Consider the following 26693-nt stretch of genomic DNA (forward strand, 5'->3'; position numbering starts at 1 on the left):
GTTAGTTTAAGACGCAAAAAGAAACCGGCTCAGCCACCCCGCTCCGAGCCGGTACAGACGATCGGCGGCCCCATCCCCGGAGCCACGCCCATGCGTATCGGATCGTCTTGGCGACCAGATGCGGAAATTGAACCTCCAGAAGGACCGCAACACCGATACCAAGAAGACGGAATGGAATAGAAACGGTGAAGAATTATCCACAGATAGTATATCATTATCAGTACATAGCCGAGTGGCCGTGCTGTAGCGCTTCGTGCCTAAGACTTTGTGGGTAGGGTATAAATAATAGGAAAATACCCTTACCCTAAGTAAATTCCAGGCACCATAGCATATCCCCTTTGGATAATGCCGTGAAACTTATTGCATTGAGAGCCCAGGGATATCTTGAGTACCTAACCTAAGGTTGCCAATGGGAGGGGTGGCTTAAAGTCAGTATTCTAGAGATAGGCAAACACGTAACAACTACCCTAACCCATCCACGCCATTGCCAAGAAACGCTTGTTTGGAATAAAAGCGGCACGATACTGTTGGGGATGTCTCCGGATAATACCCATACACACTTCGTCGGGGAACAATAACACCGCTTGAATGTAATAAGAATATAATAAGCTAATTCAGGTATTATAATTCATAATTGATGCCGTGTTCGTTGGTTTTTTTTTTTTTTTTTTTTCTTTTTTTTAATTCCTCTAGTAAAGTCTCTTGCAACTCTTCCGCTAAGGATACCTCTTAAGACCGGCTATGAATTCCGCCGCCTAAGGCCGAATCCGCGGAAAAAGGAAAATAGTTAGTCGACCAAAGACCTTCGGGGCGAGCCTTGAATTGTTATAATGTTTGTTGGTACCACCAAAGGCGTCCCTCTATGCCTACCTAGGTAATCTCGATCTTAGAGGTTGGCGCTCGGAGTAATAGTTAGCCTTCCTACGGCCTGACTTTCATCCGGCGCGTAACGATCTCGCGCCCTTTTTTGGCTGCGTATATGCCGGGATATGGTAATACTCCGAAGCTCGAGAAATCGGCGTAGCAAGCAGGTCACTGCAGTTTGCAAAAATGATTTTTTTTCTTTTGGATTGTTCTTTACACGACTGAATTCAATGAATTCCAGATTTCTCAATGAAGTTCTTCATTGGAAAAATCCGCTGACGGGTAACACCAATATAATAATATGGCGAACCCAGGTCAATCGTCGCTGATGACGTCGGATCTGATCGAAACTTCGGATTGGGATACTGCACTAGTCATAACCGATGACTGGATCAAGAAGATCGTCCCTGAGAGGCGGCATAGCGGTTGGGAGGCGGTAGAACGACAATGGGTTGGGAATAAGCAGTCGTTGCAACCAACAGATCCAAGGGTCTCAAGACCATCTAGGTACTTCCGTCTAAGTAGACGTTCTTTGCCATATTACTACCTAAGGTACCTATCTAACAACTTCACATAAGGGAACTTACAAAGGAAGATCTCGAAGCCGTAGAACGGTTTCCATACCCTCAGACAGCACTTCCAGCTCCACAACTGGAATTCGATTTCCGGATGAAAGTTATCCTGGGCTCTCAATCCGCTTTAGTTGCTATAAATGACGGCTTTAAGAAGTTGTCCACATTCTCCGACGGCACTTGGTCGGGTCGTTTTGGATACGGTCTTGTCGTTGTAAGCCGACTTAGTGGTTCGCGATGTGCGCGATAGGAAATGCTAACTTGATATAGAATGGAGGGCAAGAGAGCCAAGATACGGTGCAGGGAAAGACAGCGACCACTTGGGTAGAAGGTACACATCGGCTACAGACCGGTGATGAAGTTCCAGCATTGTGAGTATTTTTACATCAGCGGAAACATACCTACATTAGGTACACTTAGGAGGTGCCTAGAGATTAATCGATGTAACAGCATCGAATGTAAAACACGAGGAAATATGACTGGCCCACCAGAACTGGTAAAGGCGCTTCAAGACCCGGAAGCATCAGCATCAGTAAACCCGAGATCGTGTCTATTTAGGGTATGGGTCACGATGAAAACCACGGATGAACGATATGCAGCGAAGATAAATGCGGGCATGTGGGTTGGAAGTTGCCTTTGGAAAGGGTTAGAAGTCATATATGAGTACGTCTGTCGCCTTCGCTGTCGCTCAAGTTCCAAGCTAATCATGGCCAATTCATAGCGCATATCGAGTGAGTTAGCGAATATCCATCAAAGGTACGTTGCCGCCAAATCATCAACCAATATTACCAAGATGATGTATTTTTGGTGGCGGAAAGGAAATTTCCAAGTTTGACGGTGTTAGCTTCAAGTATTATACAAGTGGCTTTAGGTAGTTTCGCTGAAGTCTTAATTTGGCTCGAGCTTAAGATCCGTATGCCACCTGAAAATTGCATTGAAACTCGTCCAAGTCTATTTTTGGCGTTCGCTAAACACCAAGATTCTCTCCATGCCATGCGATCGAGATTCGCGTTTCTTATGCAAGATGAGATAAATGCTTGGTCTTGCCAAGGCTCTGTCGGGGTACCTATTTCGATTCCATCAGGTCGAGACCAATTGTGGGTTGTAGCCTAGAACCTTGGTAAGGCGTCTATCGATATTGGGATTGGGGGGACTTCGCAGCATGGCCGGCATGGTGGGACATGATGATAGCATATTCATATTAAGCGATAGGTGACAAACGATACATACTCTGACGTACTACTATTTACCTATGTGGTAGCAAACATTTATTACCCCGGATGGTCCCTCTAAGTCCCTGCATTTCTTAGAATTTCAGGGTCTTGTAACCCACTTTCGTCATAGCTTGAACGTGATTGGTTAAATCTTTCAATATATATTGCTTACCATCTTGGAGAAACAGGTTTTTGCGTCACACTCATCGAGATGCGACATACATAATACGTGTTGACGAAGTTGTTCAAATAGAGTCGGATTCCGCCCGGGAGTTTCTACAAGATCTTGCAATGATTGTAAGACTTGATTTATTCGAGGCGTATTATATACCGTGTAACAAGCGATTTTCTACTAGTTATAACCAAATATTCTTAACTAACTTATAAACTTATACTTCTATAACTCAATAACTCAATTAAATAATATTACGATGCCTCTCTTTTCTAGCCGTAGGCACGAAGAAGACGTGGTCGAGGAACCTGTCAATGAGAACGAGTCGAAGAGACACGGTCTTTTCGGCTCCCGTCACCGGTCACCTTCTCCAGCCAATACTCGCAGCAGCACGACTAATAGCACGACTAATAGCTCCAGACACTCGGGTATGTTTCATAAGTATACTCATCACTTCCCAAAGCGGTAGATTGTATTCAACAATCTGTTTAGATGCTTCTTCACCTTCACGCCACCGAAGTGTGCTACAGCGCACCTTCGGACACGGCAACACCACCAATCCTGACATCGACCCGTCAATCGTTCAGGCACGCGAGCGCGTCATGCAGGCCGAGATAGCCGAGCGGGATGCCGACAGAGCTCTTGAATCGGCTCGGGTGCGCGTCCGCGAGGCCAGGGCCGAGGTCAAGAGAATAGAGCTGGAGGCTGCCGAGGAAGCCCGACGCGCGAAGATTAAGCAATACCACGCCCGTGAGGTCTCGAAGCGGGGCAAGCAGCTTGGCCGTACGTTTCCTCATTTAGTGGTTTTATCTCACAGGAGAATGTTATTAGGTTAGGTACCTGTTACTAACATCAAATAGGTCACGATGTTTAAGCCATAAACCTACGGTGCAGCAAGGTCCACCTGCACTAATCCGTCTGTGGATTTCCTGGGCCGCCCAAGCGAAGAAAGCGATGAATTTTATGTTGAGACTGGAGAGCTTGATTCAAGACGATACCTATTTCTTACTTGTACTATCATATTGTATGCATCCCCATGGCGATAAATGTTTGACGAGTGTACGATAATATTATGAACACAAGATGATAAATATAGTCTACTGTTTTAAATATTAATACGGAATCAATTATTCAATTAGCTTCATGATATTGTTGACGCGTACCAGTAAATATAAATGAGCATCTCAAAGTACTAAAATACCTAATCTATCTCTTACGGGAATTCTCATATATTACCCTCACACTTAAGATTAGCACAATTTGAAATAATAGGTAGATACCTCTTATCATTGTATTCTCAATAGCTAATCTACCTCTGAAAATCCCTTACATCTTTTCATCTTGTCTACTATGTAGTAGGTAAGTATTGTCATAAGCCTTCCAATGTCTTAGACTCTACTTTCTTCTAAAACAGTTGATGCCCTAATGACGTCAATTTTCATTACGTGATAAGACAGGCTATGCATCCAGGCATCTTACATTAATGATATAAGCGTCCAGCCCCCAGAAACGTGCATGGCGCTTTCATCTATTCTTGTGTTAGTTAGGACTTACATGTAAAGTTACCTAGATAGCTAAATGCATATTTGGACAAGACTCGTAGTACTTCTATATGAAACAATGAAAACCTCAGACAGCCGAAAATCCCTACCACTTGAGCCCACAAACTACGTGATGGTCAAATAAGTAAGAACAAGCGAGTAGAATGTGCTGGAATGTGTCACAGAAATCACATTGAATTGAATTCGACTGACAGATGTTTGGTAATGTGAAACGTAAGACCAATGCTGCCCGTTGCTAAGCCACATCCAGTCGTAACAGGCCACGACGCTACATGGTAATGGTGAAATATGAGATGTAGATATGCACTTACAAGGATATCTTATATCTTATCGGGTATCTATATCGAATCCGCAGAGTCGGAGCTAACGTCAAGTACCCTTTAAATCGAAAAAAAGGGGGGTGGGGGTTTAGATACCTAGGTACGTATTAATTATGGAGAAAAGCCAAGACATTTATCACAAGCGGCCAAGAACCGTTGTTTTCCATCTTTTTTTTTCTCATAAACTTTCGAAGCTATTGAATGTGGCCCTCGAGCCGCAATTCATCCAATCTACCTAAACCTATTTTTACAACCTACGATTAAACTAAAAACTCAATGGGACGATTAGACTGATTACATATGTTATTTTCCCTTTGAGGGCTTCTCATAGTCCTTCCAGCTCTGGTCAATTGCCCTTCTGAAATTTGCCGCATGCCTCTCCAAACCGTGTCATTCTCCAGCTGGCTCCTGTAGTTTACATACAACTCCCAACGCGATCTTTCAACGAAACCGAGCTTCTAACGAGCCAAGATGGCAAATCGCAAGATGCTCTCCTTTAAGAGAGCTATCATCTTCGCAGCATTCTTCTTAATAGCATTCATACTGTTACGAAGATCGCACGCCTCTGCTGATGAGCCCGAACCCTTCCGGAAACCTCCACCAAAGCCTGCAGACTCAAGCAGCGAACATGCCGGAGTGTCGCATAACCCGTCTACTCCCTCTTATACCCCAGATGAGAACTCTGCTACGAAAGACAACACAGCCACTGCGCAAAAGGTTCTCCAAGACATGTCTAAGATGTCCTTATATGAAAAGTTAGCATACCAATACCCATACGATGTCGAGACCAAGTTTCCAGCCTATATCTGGCAAACGTGGAAGTGGACGCCTGCTAGCGGAGAATTCAACTTCAGGGATCAGGAAGCCTCGTGGTCGATGCAGCACCCAGGCTTTGTTCACGAAGTTATTACCGATCAAGTCGCCGTACATTTATTAAAGTTGCTCTATGCACCTATTCCCGAAATCCTCGAAGCATACAATGCGCTACCCCAACCAGTCCTCAAAGCCGACTTCTTCCGTTACCTTATTCTTCTCGCTCGTGGTGGAATTTACTCAGACATCGACACGTACGCTATTAAAAGCGCTTTGGAATGGATTCCAGAGTCCGTGCCAAAGGAAAGCATAGGGCTGGTTATCGGTATCGAGGCAGACCCCGACAGGCCTGACTGGAAAGATTGGTATAGCCGGCGCATTCAATTCTGCCAATGGACGATCCAGGCAAAGCCGGGTCATCCGGTTCTAAGGGATATTGTATCGCGTATCACCCAAGAAACCTTGAAGCGCAAACGTGAGGGGACGTTCGTGTCAAAGGAAAAGAGTGTGGTAGAGTTTACTGGTCCTGCTGTCTGGACGGATGTAATTTTCGACTACTTCAACGATCCGCGTTACTTCGACAAAAGCAACAGCCTGGGCAATGTTTCATACGCAAACTTCACAGGAATTGAAAAGCCGAAGAAGGTGGGTGATGTCATTGTGCTTCCCATTACAAGTTTCTCGCCCGGTGTCCAACAAATGGGAGCAAAGGACTATGACGACCCAATGGCATTTGTCAAACATGACTTTGAAGGTAAAGGCTTCTTCCTAATGTAAGAATGAATTTCTTTTGTTAACAGTATTAGGCACCTGGAAGCCTGAAAGCGAACGGCATATTGGCGAGACTAACTAGGGGCTATTAATTGCGCCCTCTATACCCTAAACTAAATTGCCTCCAGGCTATCGTCTCTTCCGCCCCTTGGGAAATTCGACCTTCTAAATAGGCACCTTCCACCAAGCATACGGAATCATCTTCCTCCCTGGTCTGGCATCACGAAATCGGCAATCGTATAAAGGGTTTGTAACGTTATTATGCCACTTACGAAGTTCACGACCCGTCTCATGTGATAGTGTATACCTGTTTTCTTCCTCATGGGAATGTTAAAGTAGGTAGTCACCAACTTACTCATTACTAAGGTGACATAAGGGGAGAGTTGTTGCATCAACTCGGATGGAAACCTCGTAGGGTTTCTACCTCCCCCACTATTTTTGTACCATTAGTTTTATTTGTTTTTTATTTCCGAAAAGATGGTGTGGCTGGCGCTCAGGTGCGGACATTTTTTCCGACGGAAACACGTGAGACAACTAGAATACATCAGGTACGGTTGCTCTTTGGCGCAACATAAGAAGGAAAAAGAAGAAGGAAAAGAGGAAGTAGAGGAAGCAAAAAGCAATGGACATTCCGGGGGTGATGCCCACTGACCGAATAGAGAACCAATTGTATATACCCGTTACCTAAGGTATCTTATGCATGGATTTGGGCGTTTGGGCGGATACTTTTTACTTTAGGTACCTGTTCTTGCTTTTTGAAGGAGCAGGAGCAGGAGCAGCAGCAGCAACTATAACAACATCAACAATTGGCCCCACGGACAACTATTGAATGATGTTCTGATGGAGACTTTGTTTTACAAAGCTGCTAAACCTAGCTGGTCTTCTGCATATTTCGTCTTGGCAGTGATAATGCATAATACGTACATAGGAAGTAAGTATAACGGGTAGTTATACATAATTTGCAAGGCGGAATTGTATAATTCTTAATACTTAACACCCCTCCCCTCCGGTCAACCTTGTCTTCCCCCGCTTCTCCTCATCGCCAGCCGCTGCGAAACCCCCACTTCCCCGGCACAATGACGATTGGGCCTTTACTCAGCCAGGACTTTAGTAAGTAAGCTAGGTTAGCGATGGCGGGACCGTACCGTCTTTTGGAGTATATGTTGAAGGTGCAGCCCTCGGATTGGAGGTTCGTGTCGTTGCTGTTGCTGTTGCTGTTCTGTTACTGTTGCTTTTGGTGTTTGTTGGACAAGACACGAAAACGGAACGTGGGAATAGAGGGAGTTCCCCGCGTACGAGGGCCGTTGTTGGTGTCACTACCCCTTTGCCGATTTGGGCGTTGTTGTAAAGGACACAAGAGACGTGGCTTTCCGTGGAGACTTGGAAATCTTACAGGAGGATGGTTGAGGAGTTGCTCCATCTGCATCGTATCTAGGTAGGTAGGTATTTCTTGAGCTTTGAGAGAAAAAGAACGAAAGAGGAAGAGGAAGAGGATCGGCCGACGACGAGAGATAGAGAATATGAAGTCATCGTTTCGACAGCTGACGTCGAATGTCCTGCGGGGCTACGCATTCGACCGTCGGCTCTTACGACTTGGCTTGGTGCGAGGACCAGCTGTGTCGGGAGCTTTGCGCGGTTCGGCGGCAAGTTGTTTGGGGCAGCAAAGGTGTATTGCAACGTCGGACTTGAGTTATGTGGAGGGACCTCGAGAAGTAAGTTACCTTTTTTTTCACCTAACTTGATGGGTGGTTACTACAGATTTCGTTGTACGATGCACACACCGCCATCACTCCTGTTGGGGTAAAGGGGTAAAGAATAACAACGGTCCTGATTTAAAGCAGATTGCTTCAAATGTGTCTTGAGGTTCGTATAACTTCACGGGTGGAAAATGTTATATATTATCATACTAGAAACATGCCGGAGAGCACTACTAATATTAATTTCTGATAGCCACCGTTGCTCACATGCACTATCCCAGAGCATTTCGCAGAGATAGTCTCGGAATATGGTGACCGGCCAGCAGCTGTATTCCGGTCTCCCACGACCAACAATATGAGACCGCAGATGTCAACTCTAACGTACGAGGATCTCGACACACAGTCGAACATCATCGCGCAATCGTTACGGTCCCTCGGCGTGAAAAAAGGAGATCGCGTCGCCGTGAGCCTGGGAAACGTCCCCGAGTACGTAGTTCTAACGTATGCCATCTTCAAGCTAGGCGCCATCCTGGTCCCGCTCAACCCGACTTTCAACCCCTACCAGCTCGGCGCCGCGCTGTCCCGTCTCGGCGTCAAGGTCCTCATCATCGCAGCCGTTACGGATCTAGCTTACAAGCCGTGCCGCGGCCGTAGTAACTCCAACCTCTTGTTCCAACTTGTACCTGGCCTTTCCGCCGGCATAGTCGACTCGTCCAGCGCTCCTACGCTCGAGTCTATAGTGCTGGTAGATAATATGCCCTCGCATCCTCTCGCCGACTTTCCTCCCCTAGAATTACTCCCCGGGATCACCCCCTACTCCTCGCTCCTGCTCTCTTCCTCTTCCTCTCCCTCCCTCTCCCGCTCCGTCAGACCGGACGCTCCGCTCGTCCCGTCGGAAACGATCAATATCCAGTTCACTTCGGGCACGACGTCGATGCCGAAAGCAGCCATGCTGAGCCACACTAACATCCTGAATAACGGCCGCCTAATCGCGGCGCGCATGGGTCTCGATCCCGAAGACCGGATCGTGTGTCCGCCGCCGCTATTCCACTGCTTCGGCTCCGTCCTGGGACTCATGGCCACCGCGACGACCGGGGCTTGCATCGCATTTCCCAGCCCGGCATTCGACCCGGGCGCGACCCTCCACGCCGCCGCCGAGCTGCGCGCCACGGGGCTCTACGGCGTGCCCACCATGTTCGCCGCCGAGCTCGAGCTCCTGTCCGACCCGGCCTTCGCCGCGCGCCTGCCGCCGGGCGGCCTCGGCAACCTGCGCAAGGGCATCGCGGCCGGCAGCTCGGTACCGGAGCCGCTGATGCGCAGGCTGCGCGAGAGGCTCGGGCTCAGGGACCTCGTGATCTGCTACGGGATGACGGAGACGAGCCCCGTCAGCTGCATGACGGCGCCGGGCGACCCGGACGACCGGCGCACGAGCACGGTGGGGCGGGCGATGCCGCACACGGTCGTCAAGGTGGTCGCGGCGGGGGACCGGTCGCGGGTCGTGCCGCGTGGGAAGTGCGGCGAGCTGGCTGTGTCGGGGTACCTGCTCATGGAGGGGTATTGGAAGGACGCGGCGCGGACGCGCGAGGACCTCGTCGCGGACGAGGACGGCAGGCTGTGGATGTATACCGGCGACGAGGCGCGTATGGACCGGGACGGGTTCGTGGAGATCACGGGGCGCATCAAGGACTTGATTATCAGGGGCGGCGAGAACATACACCCGCTCGAGATCGAAGTTTCGCTGGCGGGACACCCGCTTATTCGGGAGGCTAGCGTCGTGGGGGTATCGGACGAGCGATACGGCGAGGTTGTCGGCGCGTTTGTAGCAGTGCATACGGGTGTGAGGACGCTTGACGATGGCGAAGTAGATCGGGGTGGGGGCGGAGGCGAAGCGTTGTCCAAGGACGAGGTGAGGGATTGGGTCAGGAGGCAGCTTTCAGGTCACCTTGTGCCGAAATACGTCTTTTGGACCGATGAGTTTCCAAAGACTGCCAGTGGCAAGATACAGAAGTTTAAGCTGAGGGATATTGCGAAGGAACAGCTGGGTATGGCGTCGAAATAGATATACACTTAGGGGGCTAGATTTTGGAGGCTTGCATTGCGTTGCATTGCATAACAGTGTGTTTTGAGCATTTTTATGACCAAGTTCTTACTTTTTACTGAGACTAACTAGGTAATATTAGCATGTTATGATATTCAAAAATAAGTATATTTTTCTCAAGACATCAAGCATCAATAGGATTTGAACAGGTAGGGAGTATCCGCTATCGCGTGCTAAAAGACAAAAGGAGGGGGTATTGCACCAAACTTTCAAAACGCCTTCGAACGAGGGTATACCCAAAATCACCCCTTATGCAAGTCGTCAAACCCAAATATTTACATTGGCCATAATTCGTAACCAGCCTCCGCCTACCAGTTCCTCCCCTATCCCTGCCCCTATTCCATCCAGCTCACTTATTCCCCCAATTTTTCTTGTCAACACGCCCAGAGACGTCATACCAGATGTGCTTATTCGCAACGCCAAAAAGCCACGGGAAGTAAAGTGTAATTGCGGCATAGCTCGCCCTCGGAAACTTTCTTGGTGGTCCCGTCGTGCAAGAGGATAGCGTGATACATCGTATTTATACCACACACTATTAGCTTCCCTACACGCGACCTATGGCCTATGCGCGCTGCACAAGGGGTATGTGAACTTCAGGTGGTGTGGTCTCAGATCTAATCGTAGTACCTAGGTTCCCCAGGATTCCATCCCTTCTCAACAAGCAAATAGAAATCTGATTCTCGTGCAGCCACCAGCGCCCCTTCGATGGAACGAACACACACGCTCCCATACGGATTTCCCATGGTTGAGACAGGTACCTATGGGATCTGGGAGTTGGCCGCGGTACTCATAGTCTCGGCGACCGATGTTATGCCGGAGCCGGCCATGCCCAGCGGGACGCCGCTCCTGGGGAACAAGTTCGGAACGACGTTGTTGATGATATGGCCCTCGCCGCCGACGTAGAAGGAGGAGGAGGCGTATCTGAGCAACAAGAGAACGTTCCGTTGGGTGTAGAGGACGGCGGCGAAGGAGATGGTGGTAAACAGGAAGCAGAAGATGGTCCAGAAGATGGCCTTCTCTACAGGCGTGAAGACGTACACGCCATAGGTGACCTCGATACGGTACTTTTTGAGGCGAGCCCAGCGGGCGAGAGCCTCGATTGTGGATGGCGATGACGACATCGTAAGAGAGTATATAGGTTAGGTACCTAGTTATAGAGTACCTTGGTTTATAGTAGCTTGTCTGTGGCTATAGGTAGGTAGGTAGCTAGCTATTTGGTGAAGAAGACTACGCGGTAGCAATACTATAGCAATGATGATGACGATGATTATGATGATGATATGCCGAGGAGTTCCAAGGAATTCTTGGGCTACAAGTCTGGGCAAGCCAGTGAAGGATAAAAAATATAAGAAATAGCAATAGGACTGCGAATTACGGAGAATATAATAGGTAAATATTCATTACAGGAGAAGCTTTTTAAACATTCGGCTTTACTATATACCTTGTACATTCCCTAGGGGCCGGTCCTTAGCGTGTATTAATAAACCCATGAATTCACCCGCGGCAGGCGCCAGTGACATCGGGGAAAGAGTCACGCTCTCTAGGTGGGTACATGGAAAGAACAGTACGTTAAGAGGTAAGGGTATAGAAGGTACCTCATGAGGCATACATGTAGTGTAGATAGGTATTTAGGTATGCATATGTGTGTAAGCAACGGTACCTGGTATAAAAAATAGGATGGCGGATCGCTCGGAATTCCCATCTTTTACTTTTAACCCCAACTGTCACTGGATGCGGCGTCTTTGAACCTTAAAATCTGCCTTAAGATGCATCGACCCATAGATGCTAATGGGTAAGGGCCATTTTTAGCCCGCCCCGGCAGGATTTTTTTTTTCTTCGGAAGATGGTCCACATGAGCTATCATCATCAGTGATATACATGTGCATATCCGCACTACCTCTTCTTGATAGTCTTACGATTGCCTATATTAGGTAAATATGAAAGTCGTCAGGTGAGCAAGATGGTACAAAGACGACTTACTTCGAAGTTCGAACGCATGCATGGAAGGATGCATAAGCAAGATGACGGAAAAGAATTATTAATAAGTCAGGTAGGTACAGAATAGGTAATAAAAGAAAGCCAAGGGCCCATCTCGGAGTTCCGCATAGCGCCTAAAAAAATCTCCATCGCCCGGTTCGGCACTATCGGGCTGAGGCTCTTTCTTTTTTCTTCTCTTATTCCCACCTTCATTTCCAAACTTCATTGATTTAGCTAGGGGCAGATGACTTATGGATTTTTACCCATTCTCTTTACTTGTGGATAACTAATGTTTTATTAATGTTAGGTAGTCATCTTATTAAGTCAAATACCTGTTAATTAATGAAGCACGTCTTTGTCTTGAAGAGTTGCTGACTGGATTGGAATTCGAGTTCCACTTCCTATCAGCGACGATCCGGGGTTAGAATAGCAGATCACATCGTGGAAGCTGAATGAACATTAGTAAGCCATGATACCTGCTGCCTTCTTCTTGGTTATCTAAAGTAAACAGGAAGTAAGTAACCCGTCAGGCGGCTCGCTTAGCGATACCCGTGGACGCTACATATGCTGACATACACTATGGAAGGGTTTGATGAGCTATAAGCTACGGGTTGCATAGTAGCATTGGTGGCCGTCACGTCTCCATTAGAAACAAACCATTGAAGCTTTTCTTGCCTATTGCGGCGAACTAGTCTTCCCTATTAGGTTAGCATTGGCATCTTTCGAAGTTTGGGTAGTTGGGTTAGGCGTTAACGGCTTGGGCCGGCCGAGAAGAGATGCCAAAATGCACATGCACAGGGCTGACAGCAAGCTTTTTGAAACCCCATGCAGCCCATGCTACGCCAAGAACGAACCCCCGGATGAACCTCTAACCAGATAATTCTCTAGTGGCATATCTTAGCCGGCAACGATCGGGATTCGGAGAGAGCATTAAAGAATTTCATAGATTTATTTTATTTTATTTTTTTATATGAGAGTGCTATGCGGATTGTTTACATGTATGAGTATGATGTTGAAGTACGACACCGTAAAATAGTTGTTGAAGTAAAAAACGAAAGAGCATGCTTCGTAGAAAAAAGTATATGGTTACATGTATAGCATGGTAGATAGGTAGCGGAACTGTACCAGACTTAGCGTGTCACTGCATTAGATCCTATCTTAGGTACCTGGTATGTAAGCGACGTGACCAAACCTCTCAATCCTCCCGCTGTGAAAGTGACAACTCCTTTTATAAGTTCGCTTATGTGCATGTATAATCCTGCATACAAGTAAGCAAGGTTAGTTCTGCATCAGGAAACATTCCTTGGCCGGCAGATACATACATAAATTTCCGAAAGATTCGGAAACGTCGGATGATCGTATCGGCACAACCTCCCGGCCCTAATAACCAACCACCAGCGAGCCGCGCTGAGAGAGAGATAGAAAACACTGACAGCGAATCTTCTAGGTTGCTATGGGTTAGGTAGGTACCTGTTATGCGGACCCGCTTGAAGCTAAGGGTTTCCTTTTTAGTCATGAGGTCCGAGTTCTGTTGTATTGTAAACAATTGTCCCCTTCCAGGAAAAAAAAAAAAAACTCATCGTGCCATGATGTTGGACCTCTTCCATTCTTCCCTTACCCTCCCCTCCCGGAGCAAACGCCACGGCTGTTGCTTCGCTTAGCTGCGTTTTACCGATTTCTTCCGCGCTTGGTATCCCCCTCTAGTCCGGCTGCGTTACGCTCGTCTGATAACTCCGGTAAGACCGACATGCCCCGGTTGAATATTGTACTACCTACCTAGGTCAGTTCGGTACCGGCTCGGCTGGAGTTAGGTATTGCGTTGTTTCAGGTCCGAGTATATCCGATGAAGGATAGCAGTTGAAAAGTTAACCCGAATTGAATGAGAGAATTATAATAATACCCTTGCACTATAGGTAACTATATCACTAACAGGAATATAACACATGTGACGCTTTGGATATTCAAAGTTAGATAAGTATTGGGTCGAGAGATACCTGTCTGTTATAGTATAGCGCTCGCTTCCTACGTCACCGATTCAACATGCACGGTCCTTAGCGCCGAGTCTTGTAGGTTTGCCTCATGCACAAGGCAATGCCTAGCCGAAGGTTTCCCGGTACCGTAAGGTCGCATTTGGCGGCCCATGCCGGAGGGGGTGTGCCTGTTGGGGTAACACCGCATGGCGCCGATGAAGCCAACCCCGGATACACGTATGTTTCCTGGAATTGGCGGATAAAGAAGCAATATAGTCGATGTCGGACCCCAACAAGAGCATCTACAGTGCTGCGACGTTGCAGGTATGTCTATAGGTCAATGTCTGTGGGGAGTTGGACAGATTGGGATTCGGACAAGATTCAATACGCATTTTTATAGATACTTCTCAAAGGGTAAGTATACTAAGGTCACGAAAAGTTCCCATGGGTTGATGCTGGTTGTACTGGAGACGAAGGCCTTTAGAGACAATGGGCATTTGGTATTGTGTCGACTCTACAAAATTCATCTCAATTGACGATCTGAAACTTGAATGCCTGTGCATGTTGCCTGAAGACAAGTTATGCTAGTATACAATATCACACAATATAGGGTATTACACCACGTGTAGTAGCTCGTTGACGGATTCATGCTGATGGTATACGCTGTTCCTCGATCCAATTCGATCCAATTCAAACCAATCCGAGATCATACCGTAAATGCAGTAGACTATTTCTGCAGATCGAAACCCCACCTAACAGTCCCTCGATGTCGTTGTCCCGGCCTCATCCCCTTTGGCAAGCACTTCCAAGAACAACCCCGCATCGCGAAGGGGACCGCCCTCTCCTTATCTCCCGAGCCCACGGGGTCCACAGATATGTCCTTTGACTTCTCATCGATCTTAACACGAGAGACTCCCCACCATTCGATCCACTCAGTAAGTGGTATTGCAACCCGCCGCCCGCATATCGAGCAAGGCAGGTCGCCGGAATTAGCGTTCTGCTCGCTCCGATCGGCAAGCTGGTAGAGCAGTTCTGTGAAGTGCGGAGGCGCGTTAGATGGGAGGTAGGATGGTAGATCGTGTAACCGTCCAGATTTTAAGCAAGACTGGAGGGCTAGTTCAAATAACGAAGGCACGCGACTTTGCTCATTGACGGAAGGTCGATTTCGCCCAAGTCTCGGAAGTTCTGGCGATAAGCGTAGGTCTTCGGTTTGAATGATGCTGGCTGGATGGTCCGCGTTATCATATACTGGACTGTCCGCTGTGGTTGACTTTGAAACCGGCAGCTTATACGTAGAGATAACGACCCCTTGACTATCACTATACTGTATCGGTGTCCGTGCGAGTGCAACCATCTCCCATAAAGAACCATGCAGATTCCTATTAGAATGGACCTTGGATTGAACAGTATGATCGTATTGCTTGTCAAGCCAGAATCGCACCTTTCTGCCATCTGACTGGGTCAACTGGTCTTGGAAGAGCACGGCTTGCTCGTGTTTTGATTCGTCCCAGACCTCGTCGACAACAGCATCATATTCGAAACTGTCTGGCTGAAGAAAGGGGTTTGGGTGTATGTTCAAAGTCTCAAGCTTGCTAGGGAATCTTAACAGATCTAGCAACTCTCCTGGTAGACATTGAAGACGCGTAAGCGATATATTGAGGGTTCGTAGATTACGAAGCTTTCCGATACTAGGCGGAAGCTCGGTGATATTGGTGTTTCGTAGAGTGAGGAAAGTCAAATTCTCCAGATTGAAGATAGCCCCAGGAGCATGCGACAGAGGATTATTTGATAAGAAAAGAGAAATCGAAGGTTCCTTATCCTGAAATGGAAAGTCTTCAGCTATGGGTGGGACAGTATCAAGCATAGAGAGCTGCGATATAGTCGCATTGGAGATACTATCAATCTGAGATGACCTACGGTGAGGTAATTAGCACCGATATGTACCTAGGTAGAGGTAGTTATGCATTTTGTAACGGTCCACGGCTTGTGGACGGAAAGGCGACTCACGATAAGTCTATAGCTGTGCTTCCGGAATCAATAGCATCCTGGATTACCTTCCGAGCAACAGCTTCACTGGGGGAGATAGCCGGGACGGGCCCAACATGTCTGGGTTGCGGTAGCTTAGACAGAGCAGGCAAATCCATGTCAGTGACAGTATCGTCATCCGTATCCACAGAAATATCGCTTCCCATCCATACTCCACTATCGAATTGTCGCTCAAAAGTTCTTCTTGGTTTTGGCAAGGGTCGCGGCGCCTCAGAGAAGGGGGAATCAGACGAGGCGGGGTGCTGCTGAAACCAGGTGCCGACATAACGCTTCTTTCTATGTCGTCCCTGTGTATAATTCTCCACATGAGGATCATCATCGCTAGAAAAGACAGCAGGGTCACTTGAGTTAGCATATACAGGTGGCGCAAGCGATTGGTCGCGAGCGCGTTTGCGCGTATTAGTGAAAGTCTGTGTGTGAGAATCCCAAGACACTGCGGGGAGTCTGGGTAGGGTAGGCTCCTCGTCGTCCATAATTGTAATGAAAGTGGGTAACGCGTTATATATGATACCTAATACGAATTGGATTGTAAGGAAGGGAAGTTATAAAATTAGATTCTCCAAGAATATACGACGAATTGGTTCAAATTGAAGTTTAGTCTTTTAGTTTTGGAGTAAATATTAATATTAGCGAGTAGTTCGCTGGTCAAACACCTAACCTTAGGTTAAGTAGGTAGGTACCTACGTAGTAAGTAAAGTAGGCGCGTCACGTCACGTCTTCAACGTGAAAGGCCCACTTTCCCCAACTAACAAGCGCGGCTCTTCGATTGCGCACTAAAAACAACCCCTGTTACATCTGTTACATGCAACCCGCTGTCCCAAGGTTCTGGTTCTATTAAATTCCCATTCATTGACAATTTTAAGTTTTCTGTTCCAATTCGAATTCCAACAAGTCCCAGCAAAGTCTAGCCAACTCCCAGATCCCTTTTGTCGAAACAAGTTTAACATTCAGCTAGTTAGTTATTATACATGTTTTACATGTTTCGACTTAGATTTATCCAGAAAATAAGCACGATAGATAATAACGTTAGTATAGCCAGTCTTGTGCTCCACTAATCCATCTAGACTCCATTATCATGGTTCTAGAACAGATTTATATCGGATCACCTGCTATTCCTCCAGTCAATGACAGGACCTCCCCAACTGCTTCTGTAGACGGCTTCATCGAAATTGAGATTGGGAGGCAATAGAGCGATATGATTCGCATACACATTAGATACGTATACTCTCTCAATCCCAATCATCGTTGTCATCGTCATCGTTAACAGTTGCATGTCTCAGATTTCCACTCTTGATCCCTTTGCCTACTAGTTGCTCTTCTCTCGCGTCCTCGGCGTCTCTCTTCCTTTTCACTACCCTCATATCTTTCGCATCCACGGCGCCCACTTCAACCAACAAATTATCGATGTTTAGCATACTCATTCGCACACCACCAACGGTAACAAGAGTGACAATCTGCTTCACAATATCGCCGTTCTTATATACAAGAATGGTCGGGCAGTTGCGATCTGGGTAATTCTCGATTGCCTTATCCGCGCGGATTTCGCAAAACTTAATATCACCGTATTCTTTTGCTGCTTGCCTCCAAAGTTCTGACAAAACTCTTGATTCGACATTGGTACCAAGTGAGGATGTGAGATTGACAAAAACGGGCCCCTTGTGTGAAGCTTCCGTTACTTCGCGCGAGTATTCCGGCTTAGATATCGGGTAGACGGTGCCATGTATTGACTTCTTGGTCAGTTTATGTAACTCCTGCATTCGCTTCTGTCGGTATTGCTCTAGAAAAGCTTCGTCTTCTTCATCTTCTAGTGCGTCAAGCTCATCAAGTTCTTTCCCCTCCAATCTGTTCTCATGCGCTATTCGTTGGGCCTCGAGTAAAGCTTCTTCTATCATAGGCGTAGGAGACGGGGGCTTTTCAGGTATGATGCCATGCTTACGGAGGATATCATTCCTATTGTAGTCTATGAGATAAGTACGTCGACAACGGATGAGGTTTTTCTGAATGGGACGTACCATTCGGTATCCGCATTTGGGTCGTCAATAGGAACAGCTATTCGCTGATCTGTTGGCGCGGCCATGGTGATTAAATTTAATAGAGTCGGGGGATATGCGAGGTTGAGATGAAGTAAGATGTAAAATATTGAGGATCGTATTCAACTAAAGCAGGGTTGACCAGGTTAGTCTTGGATTGTCTTGATAATCTTGATATACAACTAACTACCTAGGTAAGTTTTGGAGGGTGGCTGATGTCGTGTTTACGTACCTGACCAACGTGAGATATTCAAGCAATGGAAATCGACCCCTCCAAGTTGCTATAAGTGGAGCGCCCTGCCAAAGCGGCGAGATGATGAAATTGCCCAATTTTTAGTTGACGGCTGGCACCGCACCTTTGCCAGGTGCATACCTCTAAAAGATCTTGGCTTCTGCATCACTTCTTTCCAGCTCGCCAGGCTCCAGCCAGAAAAGGTGGGTCATCGAAAGCCCTAGCCCTCCTCAAATGCTAAGCCTGATTGGGCTAAACTAAAAGGATCTTAGTTAGTTTCGCCTCCTGCACACCAGAAGCAGTCCGGCGAATCAAAATCCGCCTCCCTAAAATTTACCAAGCGAACTTTTATCTCGAGGACACACACGACCTTCCCCTCAATCTCTTCACTACCTCAACCATCGTTGTTCGCAAGCACAGCCAAAATCTGCCATCAACTCCATCTTCAGATTTCGCCAGCCAATACTACGCTTGCTAACTCATCAATCAAGATATTTCTTGTGACAATCAGACAAGATGGTAAGTCTAAATTAACTTTAAGTTTTTGTTTACGCTCTCTGTCATGTCATCGACCGGTCGTCGCAACTTTCGCCTCATAAATCATCATCGATTCTTCCACGGCAATATCAACACCAACATCAACATCGGCACGGCAATACGGCTTTTTAATATTGAGATAAGATCCTTAGAATAAAATGCTGTTATTTAATGATGAATGCGGTCCGGGATACGGCTTTGATAGACAGATTGATGCTGGGATTCTCTGATTCACAAATGGCACCCTCATGCTGACAAAAACTTTTTCAAGGTTCTCGCCGTTGATCTCCTCAACCCCAACCCGGCTTCTGAGGCCAAGAAGCACAAGCTCAAGGTACGACACGATTCCGACTCTTACTACTTGATTATACTAACGACATTACATAGACCTTGGTGCCCGCCCCCCGATCCTTCTTCATGGACGTCAAGTGTCCCGGCTGCTTCACCATCACCACCGTGTTCTCCCACGCCCAGACTGTCGTTATCTGCCAAGGCTGCACAACCGTCCTTTGCCAGCCTACTGGCGGTAAGGCTCGATTGACCGAGGGCTGCTCTTTCCGAAGAAAGTAGAGGATTTCGTCTCGTATTTTCTTCGTTCTTGGGCATAGGTTACGACATCATGGTATAGTTCGGATATCTGCAAGGTATTCTCGACGGAATGGGCGCATGAAAAAATAAACTTGGCATCTTGTCTTCCGGACATACTCGACTTTTTACGAACCTCTACGTCTTTGCAGATAGACGACGGATACCAAAAAAGAACCTTAATACAAGAGGGGCGTTTGGGGTCCTGATATCTTGCATCATCCGTTTCGCTACGAATGATTTTTTTTCCTCGTTTTCTCGCCTTGTGTATTACGAAGTCGTCACCTTCAAACATAAGCAGGATGGTTTATTCTGCATGGGTGGATAGCTGGAAATGGCTTTCCACTTGAGCATCGTGTTGGACTTAGCTCTGTAAAGGGTATGTCTTTCGATGCGAGGACGTGGAACGTTGATTGAGGATCGCTACATACCCAACCGTAGTGATTGTTGTTTTCACTGCATTAGGCGAAATTCACATGGTTCCACCAACTCCTTCTTTCGATATTTTGCCCATCGTGACAACCGATATTCGCTATTTCTGGATTCTTCATGGTAGAATTTTAGTAGTTCGTACATTGTGATTGTATTCCGTACGAGGTGCCGAGAGAATTTGGCTGAAGCTGTAGTCTAGGCTGTAGTTCACTTATTCCCAAGAATTCCTCTATAGTGATTAACTCGGTACCCAGTTCTCAGGGTTCGTTGGGTATATACCTAGACTACATGTACCTACCTACCTGGTACTCAGGTGATTCTCTGTACCTTCAACATCGCATTACGACCGCGAAGGGAAATTGGTTATGATGGGCCAATGAATTAAAACATGTAGTGATACTGAAATTATACTTATAATTTTGATGTTATGTACGTAGGTAGTCATTCGCCACCGTAGTTAAACTTTGGCGGGTAATCCAAGTCACAAAAGTGCAGTTATTTCTCCCATAATGTAACGCAATACTGACTGAGCAGGAAGAAACCTTGAATACAGGTTTCAATGTGTTTAGGTACCCGTTACATAATGTTCATTAGTAAGCGAAGGGCAGTCCGCAAGCCTCAAGCCTCAAGGTCCCTGAAAAGGTACTTTGGTACTTAGATTGAAAGTAAAGTTCAATAATGCCAAGGTTTCCATTAAACGCGTCAAAACACGCTTTGGGAAATGGCCATTACGTGCATCGTGCAGCCTCCCCACTTCCAACTTTCAATTAGCTGTCGTCCGATCAGCCCCAGATTATCCCAGCCTCTCTTGCACTTTCTTACAATTTCCCCCTTCTTTCCGTCTTTTTCTCCATATCTAAGAGATAACCCCTAAAAGATAACACAATTGGCATTGGACAAAATATGCTTTTTTATTCATAACATCACCAATTCTAGATCCGGCTTCTTCGCGTCGAAATATTCAATTCATACTTCTGCACGTTTTCGTAGCTGCAGCTATTGAGCGTTTGGAAATATTACCTTGCGTCATTACAATAATTTGACCCCAAGAGAACCAACTAGATCCCCGGACCTTCTTGGTATTATCAGATCTAAGGTAATTCTATATTTGGTCGGGGTGGGCCTCGTTTGCGTACGACACGTAATATCCTATTCACCTCTTCAAGGTTCTTCACAGCCCTGAGCCATGTCGGCCCCGCGAACAAAGCGCCAATTCGCAGGCGCAGCAAGCGACCCTGCGCAGCGACAGATCACCTCGTTCTTCACCACGCAACAACCCGACTATAGCTCCTCCATCAATCATACCAGCTCGCGGGCACAGAACCCTTCTGGTCTTGCTAACCCCTCTCTTCCCGCGTCGGTGCAGGCGAACCTCTTATCGGTGGGCATGCGAGTGCGCAAGTCTGTCCCCGAAGGCTACAAGACAGGAAGTTACAGCGCTTTTGGGCTCTGGGACGAGCGCAACAACAATAACACCAACAACAAAATCACCACCAGCGGCTCCGCAGCGGTTATGGGCGAGGGACGATCACGTGCTAATGCCATCTCGACGTCCCGGGAACTCCTTCCCTTCTGCGGAATCCACAAGGTCGGCGGTTTAAGCCCTCAGCCTGAGATTACCACCCAATCGTTTCCTCCCCCGCCATCTTACCAGCCGCTTCTCAGCCTCAACGGCGGGCCTCTCAACGAGACGATGGACGAGGATGTCCCCGGCCTGACGAGCAGCCAGGACTCCGTCGAGAGCACCGGCTCGAGCATCTCGCGCGCGCGAACTCGCAAGCGTTCGTATACCGAGGATGAAGACGAGACACCCCAGACCCCGGGCCGTCTCAACCTCGACTTCAACACGTGGCTGTGGAGCGATAGGTTCGACGGCGAGGTCAGCCCGCGGAGCGTGGCGCCTGCTGGTTGGAGTGCGGGCAACGGCAATGGTAATGGCAACGGCCGCGTGATGGCGATACCGCGGAAGGCCAAACTTCGAGGAACCAAGCTGGCGGCGGCGCAAGAGAACGTTAGAGTCGTAAACAGTGTCGACGGCTCAGACTTCGAAGAGGCGGATTTCCTGGTCGAGACGTCCGATCTGGGATACGAACACGGTTCGCGCGGTTGGGAAGTCGAGATGAGCGATGTTTAGAGGGCGTGTGGAAGGTGAAGGATACACTAATCGTCTTCGGCGTGCATTGAATTTGAGTTACGTTTGGGATACCCAGAAGAGCAGCAGCAGCAGCAGCAGTGAGTCACGAGAGTGGAATATGGAATAAGAAGACGAAGATAAGGCTGTTTGTGTGTTTGTCGTTTGTATTTTTTTTTTTTTTTTTTTTTTCGGATTATCATTGGCGGACCGGCGTTTCTAGCGAAAACTGCATGGTTTGGCTTTTTTTTAATGGATCAACTTGGCAATGCTCAAGTTGTACGGGGATGTCTTACGCTGCGTTGGTTGCACTACATACATGCATTATGTATCATATTGAGGACGGTACCTAGGGGGAGGAAGTATACACACACACACACACACACACACGCAAGGGAGAAGCTAATGTGTAGCAACCGAAAGCGTTGTTTGACTTATCTCCATAGGGAGAGCATAAGGCAGTTTGCAGCATCAAAATAGAAAATTGTTATATAGCATTGAATCAGTCCATCACGCGTGAAATGGGATATGTATACCTAGGCACCTAAGCTCCGTAGAAATTATTATGCTTGTATTTATTACTATCTGCAATGGTAGGTAGGTGTATCTAGTTATTACAGACTTCCAGGTCCGAAACACATGAGCGAGCATATATCTACGTGCAAGGTCCGCAAACAAACAAACCAACAAATCATGCTCTTTCATATGAATTACTCGACCTGAAATCCTCCAAACGGATCCCGGAACTCCAAAAGGTCGCGCTGTCCGTAGAACTCACCGGCTACAGTAAGGATCATATTGAGGGTAGCGCGCTCGTTAGCCTTAGCCCGGCGGAGCTGCTCCGTCTTCGCTTCCTCTTCTTCCGCGTCGAGGGCGAGGAACGCCTCCTCTTCTAGCGCCGTCATGGGCGGCTGTTCTTCTTCTTCTTTTTCTTCTACTTTTACTTTTACTTCTACCGGAGCGTCGCTGCCGTTGTTGAGCTGTTCGAGCAAACGGGCCTTGGCCCTCTCTATGTCAGCCGTGGGTTCTGTTTGCTGCTGGGGTGCGTCGGATACTTCCCCGTCCTCCTCTCTCTCCCCCTCTGATTCCATCTCCATCTCAACGTCTGACTGCTCTGCTACTTCGTCTTTAGGTGGTAGCTTAGTTCCAACAGTTTCATCTGTTTTACTGCCATTGCTGTTCAAATCGGCTCCGTACCCGACTGTGTCGCCGGAAGGAGCAAGTTTGGGCACCTGACCGCCTGGGGGCTGACCCGGGCCGCCATGGTGAGGTTCGGGATCGTTGGTATCGATATCGATATCCTCGTAGTCACAGCACTCGCCTTGGCTCATCTCATCAACGCCTTCGACAACTTCGACCTCGCCCTGGCTTTCGGGAGTACTGTCGCCCACGTCGTAATGCTCCTTCAGGACTTCCATCTCGGCCAAGCTGACCATGAGCAGAACCGCTCTCTTACCCAGCTCGCGTACCCAGCCGATCTCCTGGTAGTCGAGTTCGCCTTTGTCGGGGAGACGCGCGAGAAGCGCCCAGATCCATCTACTGGTGCGTTCGCGGAGCTCCTGGTTCTTGCGTAGGAACTTGCCGCCGAGAATAATGCGTATCAGGCGGAGGACGCTCTCCTTACGCATCCCGGCAATTTGGGCGGGCAACGGGTCCGTACCCCGGAGCCGGCCAGACCACTTTGCGAACGTATCGGTTCTAGGTCCGAACTCGCCCACGTCGGTTGGATTCGACCTAGGGAGAGTATTTAATAGGTGATCGGGTGGGTCTTTCTGTAGGATCTCGCGTAGAGCTAGGAACTGGTTTGTGAGAGATTGGAAGTACGCGTCGCGGATCTCGTCAGAACTGCTGTTATAGGGCCTGCCTTCAGTCCACTCAGAATCGCTTTTATCCTCGTATCCTAGCTCTTGGTCCCCTTGCTCTCCGCCCTCCTCTCCGCCCTCCTCACCATCATAATCCTCTTCGTAATATTCGTCCTCATTTTCGTCCTCGTCCTCGTCCTCGGCTTCGGCTTCGTCAAAATAACCCGGCGGATACGCGATGTACGCCCCATCGTGGTAGTATCCTCTGAAATCGCCTCGGCCGTCTTGATATATGCTGCGGTCTAGGGGTCCCTCTTCGCCTTCATCTTGTTGCTGATCCTCCGGACCTGCTGTAGGCTGTTGCGGAGCCTTGGGCGGTTGTGGACCAGCTTTGCTCGCGACCATCACATGCGGGATTGTAGATGCTTGCACTCTATACTCACCATATCAGTATATCAATCACCACCTAAAAGAGAACCGTGATTCCGATTTAGCCTTGCGAGTTTTTTCTGGAGATGGAAGACGGAAAAGTAGGGAGATGGGAAAAGAAGGAGATGGGTATAATCTTACCGCACAGACTGAAGGTATGCGATCGCCTCAGTATCGTCTTCGCAGTCCAGATCGCTATCGTCGGGCGGTACGGTGGTCGAATATTCGGAGTCGCCAAACACTGATCGCTGGCCGTAGGTCGAGCTCGGAAATATGTTCGCTCGGAAGGAGTTGGAAACCCGCTCGCGACGAAGTTTTCTAGGCAGCTCCTCGCCTTCGTCTGCGGAGGCGCGTTTTCGTGCCATAGAGGCTGGTGGTGTGAGTTTGGAATCCATAACGGCTCTGCGGTGTGGGGAGGTGGAATCGGCTGAAAATGAATGGTTAGTGTAATATAAAATATAATTTGGGAGAAGCCCCGGTTGATGGCAATTGGAAATGGGAAATGGTAATTGGGAAATGGAATGTTTGTTTTAAGGTCCAAGAGATCAGTGCACAATGTGTACCGGTAGGTACCTCCTACCTACCTAAGGTACCTCTTAGGTAACGTACCCTCCATTTAAGGTTCATTGGGTGGAACAGCGGGGCATGATTTATACAATCGTCCACTATTTAAGCTTCAAGTTTACCTGTTGAGAAAACTATAAAGAAACTGTTTTTATAGCATTGAAATCTTAGGGTATAATGTTTTTTTTTTCTTAATTAATGAATAACCCGACTTGGCAAACAAAACAGTGTTTCAATAAGCAAGGCCAAGTTTCCAGTGTTGGCGTTTTCACGATGATCTCAAATAAACCCCAACTCGCTAGCATAAAACTTCGGTAAGTTAAATTAAAGAGATCAATAACCATCTCATCGTCGCAATACTTTTAAATAATTATTAAAATCCTTGTTTACACGTGCTCATCACAGAGGTATAAGATTTTGGCTGCTTATCAGATTTCTACTCGTCTCTCGTTAAGATGGAGGTGAGGTTAGTAAGAGTAATATTGTCTCACCGCTTTAAAACATAGTCTAGGGTCAGTGGTCGTCGTATAAGTTTAACGTGAGCATCAGTAAGAGGTATTTGATATATCTCGTACGTAGGTATATTGGGTCCCTACCAATAAGTACTCAGACACCTCACAATCTACCACCATATTCCGACTTAGCCAGTGGTTTTTTTTTTACATACAATATTAACATAGGAGGACATACTTGCCCCATACGAATAAACCAAATTCCACCTGATAATTGAAGAATGTGGGATTTCCATGAATCTCTCCGCTCTTGTAGAATTCCATAGCAGCAGTTAGCCCCCAATATCGCCTTTAGTTAGGTACACTACATTAAACCTTTGATACCCACACTACATACGGTCTGAGTTCTTAGATGTCATAACTATAGGCTTTTATATCAACCCCTCTTCGATGTGTTCACTGATACTAGCAAATGGTTTGGTGTTGTATCCGCCTCAGATACTATCCTCTTTCTCATGTTAGGGTAGCAGATTCATGTTTCTAGATAGTCTTAGAAAGCTTGGCCTTACGGGAAGACTTCAATAAGAACACGACTTTGGGTAAACTTAGCACTTTACCGCTCAACTGAATTGTTAGGGCTGGAATGGGTAATAGTTTTAAATAAGGTCCGTAAGGAAACCTTAGCCACTAGTAGACAAGATATTCGAGTTGCCAGGCTAGTGACAAGAGATTTTATAATAGAGAGCTAGGTAAATGAGAAGTTATGGAAGGCCACAGAATGCAATGCATTCCGTTTCTTTCCGCTTAAGCTAGTAGTCGCCTTACCGCAGAACTCAGAAAGTGGTTGCCAGGGGTCCTTCTGCCTATTAAAATGCGCGCCGTGGGGAAATGTTGAATCCACCCTGACATGAGCTTAATTCGACTTCGTCGGCTTTCCAACTCTTAAGTTTTCGTGTTTTCTAGCGTTGGCAACACGGTAAAAACTACGATTAACTTTAGGTTAGGTACGCTTGGTCGTAATATGGGCCTCATATTCTTCCTTAACTAACGCTTAATTCTAAACTACATGGTCGTTAGCTGATTCAAAAGTTATCTCTTGTCTTTTTATTTTTATTTTTATTTTTATTTTTATTTTTCGCTGGTTTTCGGATTCAGTACCTAGTCCGTTAATCGGTTTCATAGTTATAATTCAGCAGGCCCCCTAAAGCCCTATTTTCTCCGCTTACTTACACTATAAGGGTGGCTTAGACCACCATTACATGATCAAAGAAAGCCTCAGAATGACTTAAGAAAGAGCGTTGTTTAGGGCATAAACGGCACGACCGTCGGCTGTTGTTGCTGATATGGAGAGATTCTCTTGCGAAGCTGAGCTTCAGCTCATTGGCCACCTCGTTTCGATTGGCAGGGTTTCACAATACCCCCC

The 26693-nt window shown here is 47.3% G+C and overlaps 11 protein-coding genes across 11 annotated transcripts; 6 read left to right on the top strand and 5 right to left on the bottom strand.

Moving 5' to 3' along the window:
- The first annotated feature begins 690 nt into the window (after positions 1–690).
- F4812DRAFT_13753 (uncharacterized protein) lies at positions 691–2189 on the top strand. The gene is made up of 4 exons (XM_047929593.1): positions 691–1371; positions 1443–1650; positions 1707–1807; positions 1887–2189. The coding sequence occupies exons 1-4, from the start codon at positions 1166–1168 to the stop codon at positions 2155–2157; spliced, it is 786 nt and encodes a 261-aa protein (XP_047794782.1). The 5' UTR covers positions 691–1165; the 3' UTR covers positions 2158–2189.
- Positions 2190–2779: 590 nt separating this feature from the next.
- On the top strand, positions 2780–3957 carry F4812DRAFT_409001 (uncharacterized protein). Its single transcript, XM_047932410.1, has 3 exons — positions 2780–3250; positions 3315–3605; positions 3683–3957. The coding sequence occupies exons 1-3, from the start codon at positions 3082–3084 to the stop codon at positions 3694–3696; spliced, it is 474 nt and encodes a 157-aa protein (XP_047794783.1). The 5' UTR covers positions 2780–3081; the 3' UTR covers positions 3697–3957.
- A 907-nt stretch (positions 3958–4864) lies between these two features.
- Positions 4865–6428, top strand: F4812DRAFT_13876 (glycosyltransferase family 32 protein). Its single transcript, XM_047929612.1, has 2 exons — positions 4865–6271; positions 6324–6428. The coding sequence occupies exons 1-2, from the start codon at positions 5176–5178 to the stop codon at positions 6368–6370; spliced, it is 1143 nt and encodes a 380-aa protein (XP_047794784.1). The 5' UTR covers positions 4865–5175; the 3' UTR covers positions 6371–6428.
- Positions 6429–7933: 1505 nt separating this feature from the next.
- F4812DRAFT_13844 (acetyl-CoA synthetase-like protein) lies at positions 7934–10222 on the top strand. Its single transcript, XM_047929607.1, has 2 exons — positions 7934–8151; positions 8239–10222. Exons 1-2 carry the CDS (start codon positions 8140–8142, stop codon positions 10042–10044), a joined length of 1818 nt encoding a protein of 605 aa, XP_047794785.1. The 5' UTR covers positions 7934–8139; the 3' UTR covers positions 10045–10222.
- A 1-nt stretch (position 10223) lies between these two features.
- F4812DRAFT_13852 (uncharacterized protein) lies at positions 10224–11368 on the bottom strand. The gene has a single exon (XM_047929609.1). The coding sequence runs from the start codon at positions 11202–11204 to the stop codon at positions 10842–10844; it is 363 nt and encodes a 120-aa protein (XP_047794786.1). The 5' UTR covers positions 11205–11368; the 3' UTR covers positions 10224–10841.
- A 3162-nt stretch (positions 11369–14530) lies between these two features.
- F4812DRAFT_409022 (uncharacterized protein) lies at positions 14531–16058 on the bottom strand. Its single transcript, XM_047932411.1, has one exon. It carries the CDS (start codon positions 15892–15894, stop codon positions 14758–14760), a length of 1137 nt encoding a protein of 378 aa, XP_047794787.1. The 5' UTR covers positions 15895–16058; the 3' UTR covers positions 14531–14757.
- On the bottom strand, positions 15660–16699 carry F4812DRAFT_14095 (uncharacterized protein). Its single transcript, XM_047929627.1, has 2 exons — positions 15948–16699; positions 15660–15849 (listed from the first exon to the last, which is right to left on the bottom strand). Exon 1 carries the CDS (start codon positions 16547–16549, stop codon positions 16034–16036), a length of 516 nt encoding a protein of 171 aa, XP_047794788.1. The 5' UTR covers positions 16550–16699; the 3' UTR covers positions 15660–15849; positions 15948–16033.
- Positions 16700–17305: 606 nt separating this feature from the next.
- Positions 17306–18153, bottom strand: F4812DRAFT_454286 (phosducin family protein; the record flags this gene model as incomplete). The annotated part of the gene is made up of 2 exons (XM_047936619.1): positions 17306–18026; positions 18089–18153. The coding sequence occupies 2 exons, from the start codon at positions 18151–18153 to the stop codon at positions 17306–17308; spliced, it is 786 nt and encodes a 261-aa protein (XP_047794789.1).
- Positions 18154–19049: 896 nt separating this feature from the next.
- Positions 19050–19445, top strand: F4812DRAFT_454287 (40S ribosomal protein S27; the record flags this gene model as incomplete). The annotated part of the gene is made up of 3 exons (XM_047936620.1): positions 19050–19058; positions 19147–19209; positions 19263–19445. The coding sequence occupies 3 exons, from the start codon at positions 19050–19052 to the stop codon at positions 19443–19445; spliced, it is 255 nt and encodes an 84-aa protein (XP_047794790.1).
- A 1019-nt stretch (positions 19446–20464) lies between these two features.
- On the top strand, positions 20465–22476 carry F4812DRAFT_409028 (ribonucleotide reductase inhibitor-domain-containing protein). The gene has a single exon (XM_047932412.1). The coding sequence runs from the start codon at positions 21079–21081 to the stop codon at positions 22024–22026; it is 948 nt and encodes a 315-aa protein (XP_047794791.1). The 5' UTR covers positions 20465–21078; the 3' UTR covers positions 22027–22476.
- Positions 22477–22530: 54 nt separating this feature from the next.
- Positions 22531–24940, bottom strand: F4812DRAFT_409032 (uncharacterized protein). The gene has a single exon (XM_047932413.1). The coding sequence runs from the start codon at positions 24228–24230 to the stop codon at positions 22734–22736; it is 1497 nt and encodes a 498-aa protein (XP_047794792.1). The 5' UTR covers positions 24231–24940; the 3' UTR covers positions 22531–22733.
- Between the last annotated feature and the right edge of the window lie 1753 nt (positions 24941–26693).

The sequence above is a fragment of the Daldinia caldariorum genome (genome assembly GCF_022478825.1).
Source record: "Daldinia caldariorum strain CBS 122874 unplaced genomic scaffold F4812scaffold_1, whole genome shotgun sequence".
Lineage (NCBI taxonomy): Eukaryota > Fungi > Ascomycota > Sordariomycetes > Xylariales > Hypoxylaceae > Daldinia > Daldinia caldariorum.

Excerpts from the sequence above, each read along its gene's own strand:
- F4812DRAFT_13753 (XM_047929593.1), top strand. The coding sequence starts at position 1,166 with ATGGCGAACCCAGGTCAATCGTCGCTGATGACGTCGGATCTGATCGAA. Across the intron at positions 1,372-1,442 it reads AGGGTCTCAAGACCATCTAG|GGAACTTACAAAGGAAGATC; the intron begins GTACTTCCGTCT and ends ACTTCACATAAG. Across the intron at positions 1,808-1,886 it reads GGTGATGAAGTTCCAGCATT|CATCGAATGTAAAACACGAG; the intron begins GTGAGTATTTTT and ends TCGATGTAACAG.
- F4812DRAFT_409001 (XM_047932410.1), top strand. The coding sequence starts at position 3,082 with ATGCCTCTCTTTTCTAGCCGTAGGCACGAAGAAGACGTGGTCGAGGAA. Across the intron at positions 3,251-3,314 it reads TAATAGCTCCAGACACTCGG|ATGCTTCTTCACCTTCACGC; the intron begins GTATGTTTCATA and ends CAATCTGTTTAG.
- F4812DRAFT_13876 (XM_047929612.1), top strand. The coding sequence starts at position 5,176 with ATGGCAAATCGCAAGATGCTCTCCTTTAAGAGAGCTATCATCTTCGCA. Across the intron at positions 6,272-6,323 it reads TGTCAAACATGACTTTGAAG|GCACCTGGAAGCCTGAAAGC; the intron begins GTAAAGGCTTCT and ends TAACAGTATTAG.
- F4812DRAFT_13852 (XM_047929609.1), bottom strand. The coding sequence starts at position 11,204 with ATGTCGTCATCGCCATCCACAATCGAGGCTCTCGCCCGCTGGGCTCGC.
- F4812DRAFT_409022 (XM_047932411.1), bottom strand. The coding sequence starts at position 15,894 with ATGCTTGATACTGTCCCACCCATAGCTGAAGACTTTCCATTTCAGGAT.
- F4812DRAFT_14095 (XM_047929627.1), bottom strand. The coding sequence starts at position 16,549 with ATGGACGACGAGGAGCCTACCCTACCCAGACTCCCCGCAGTGTCTTGG.
- F4812DRAFT_409028 (XM_047932412.1), top strand. The coding sequence starts at position 21,079 with ATGTCGGCCCCGCGAACAAAGCGCCAATTCGCAGGCGCAGCAAGCGAC.
- F4812DRAFT_409032 (XM_047932413.1), bottom strand. The coding sequence starts at position 24,230 with ATGGTCGCGAGCAAAGCTGGTCCACAACCGCCCAAGGCTCCGCAACAG.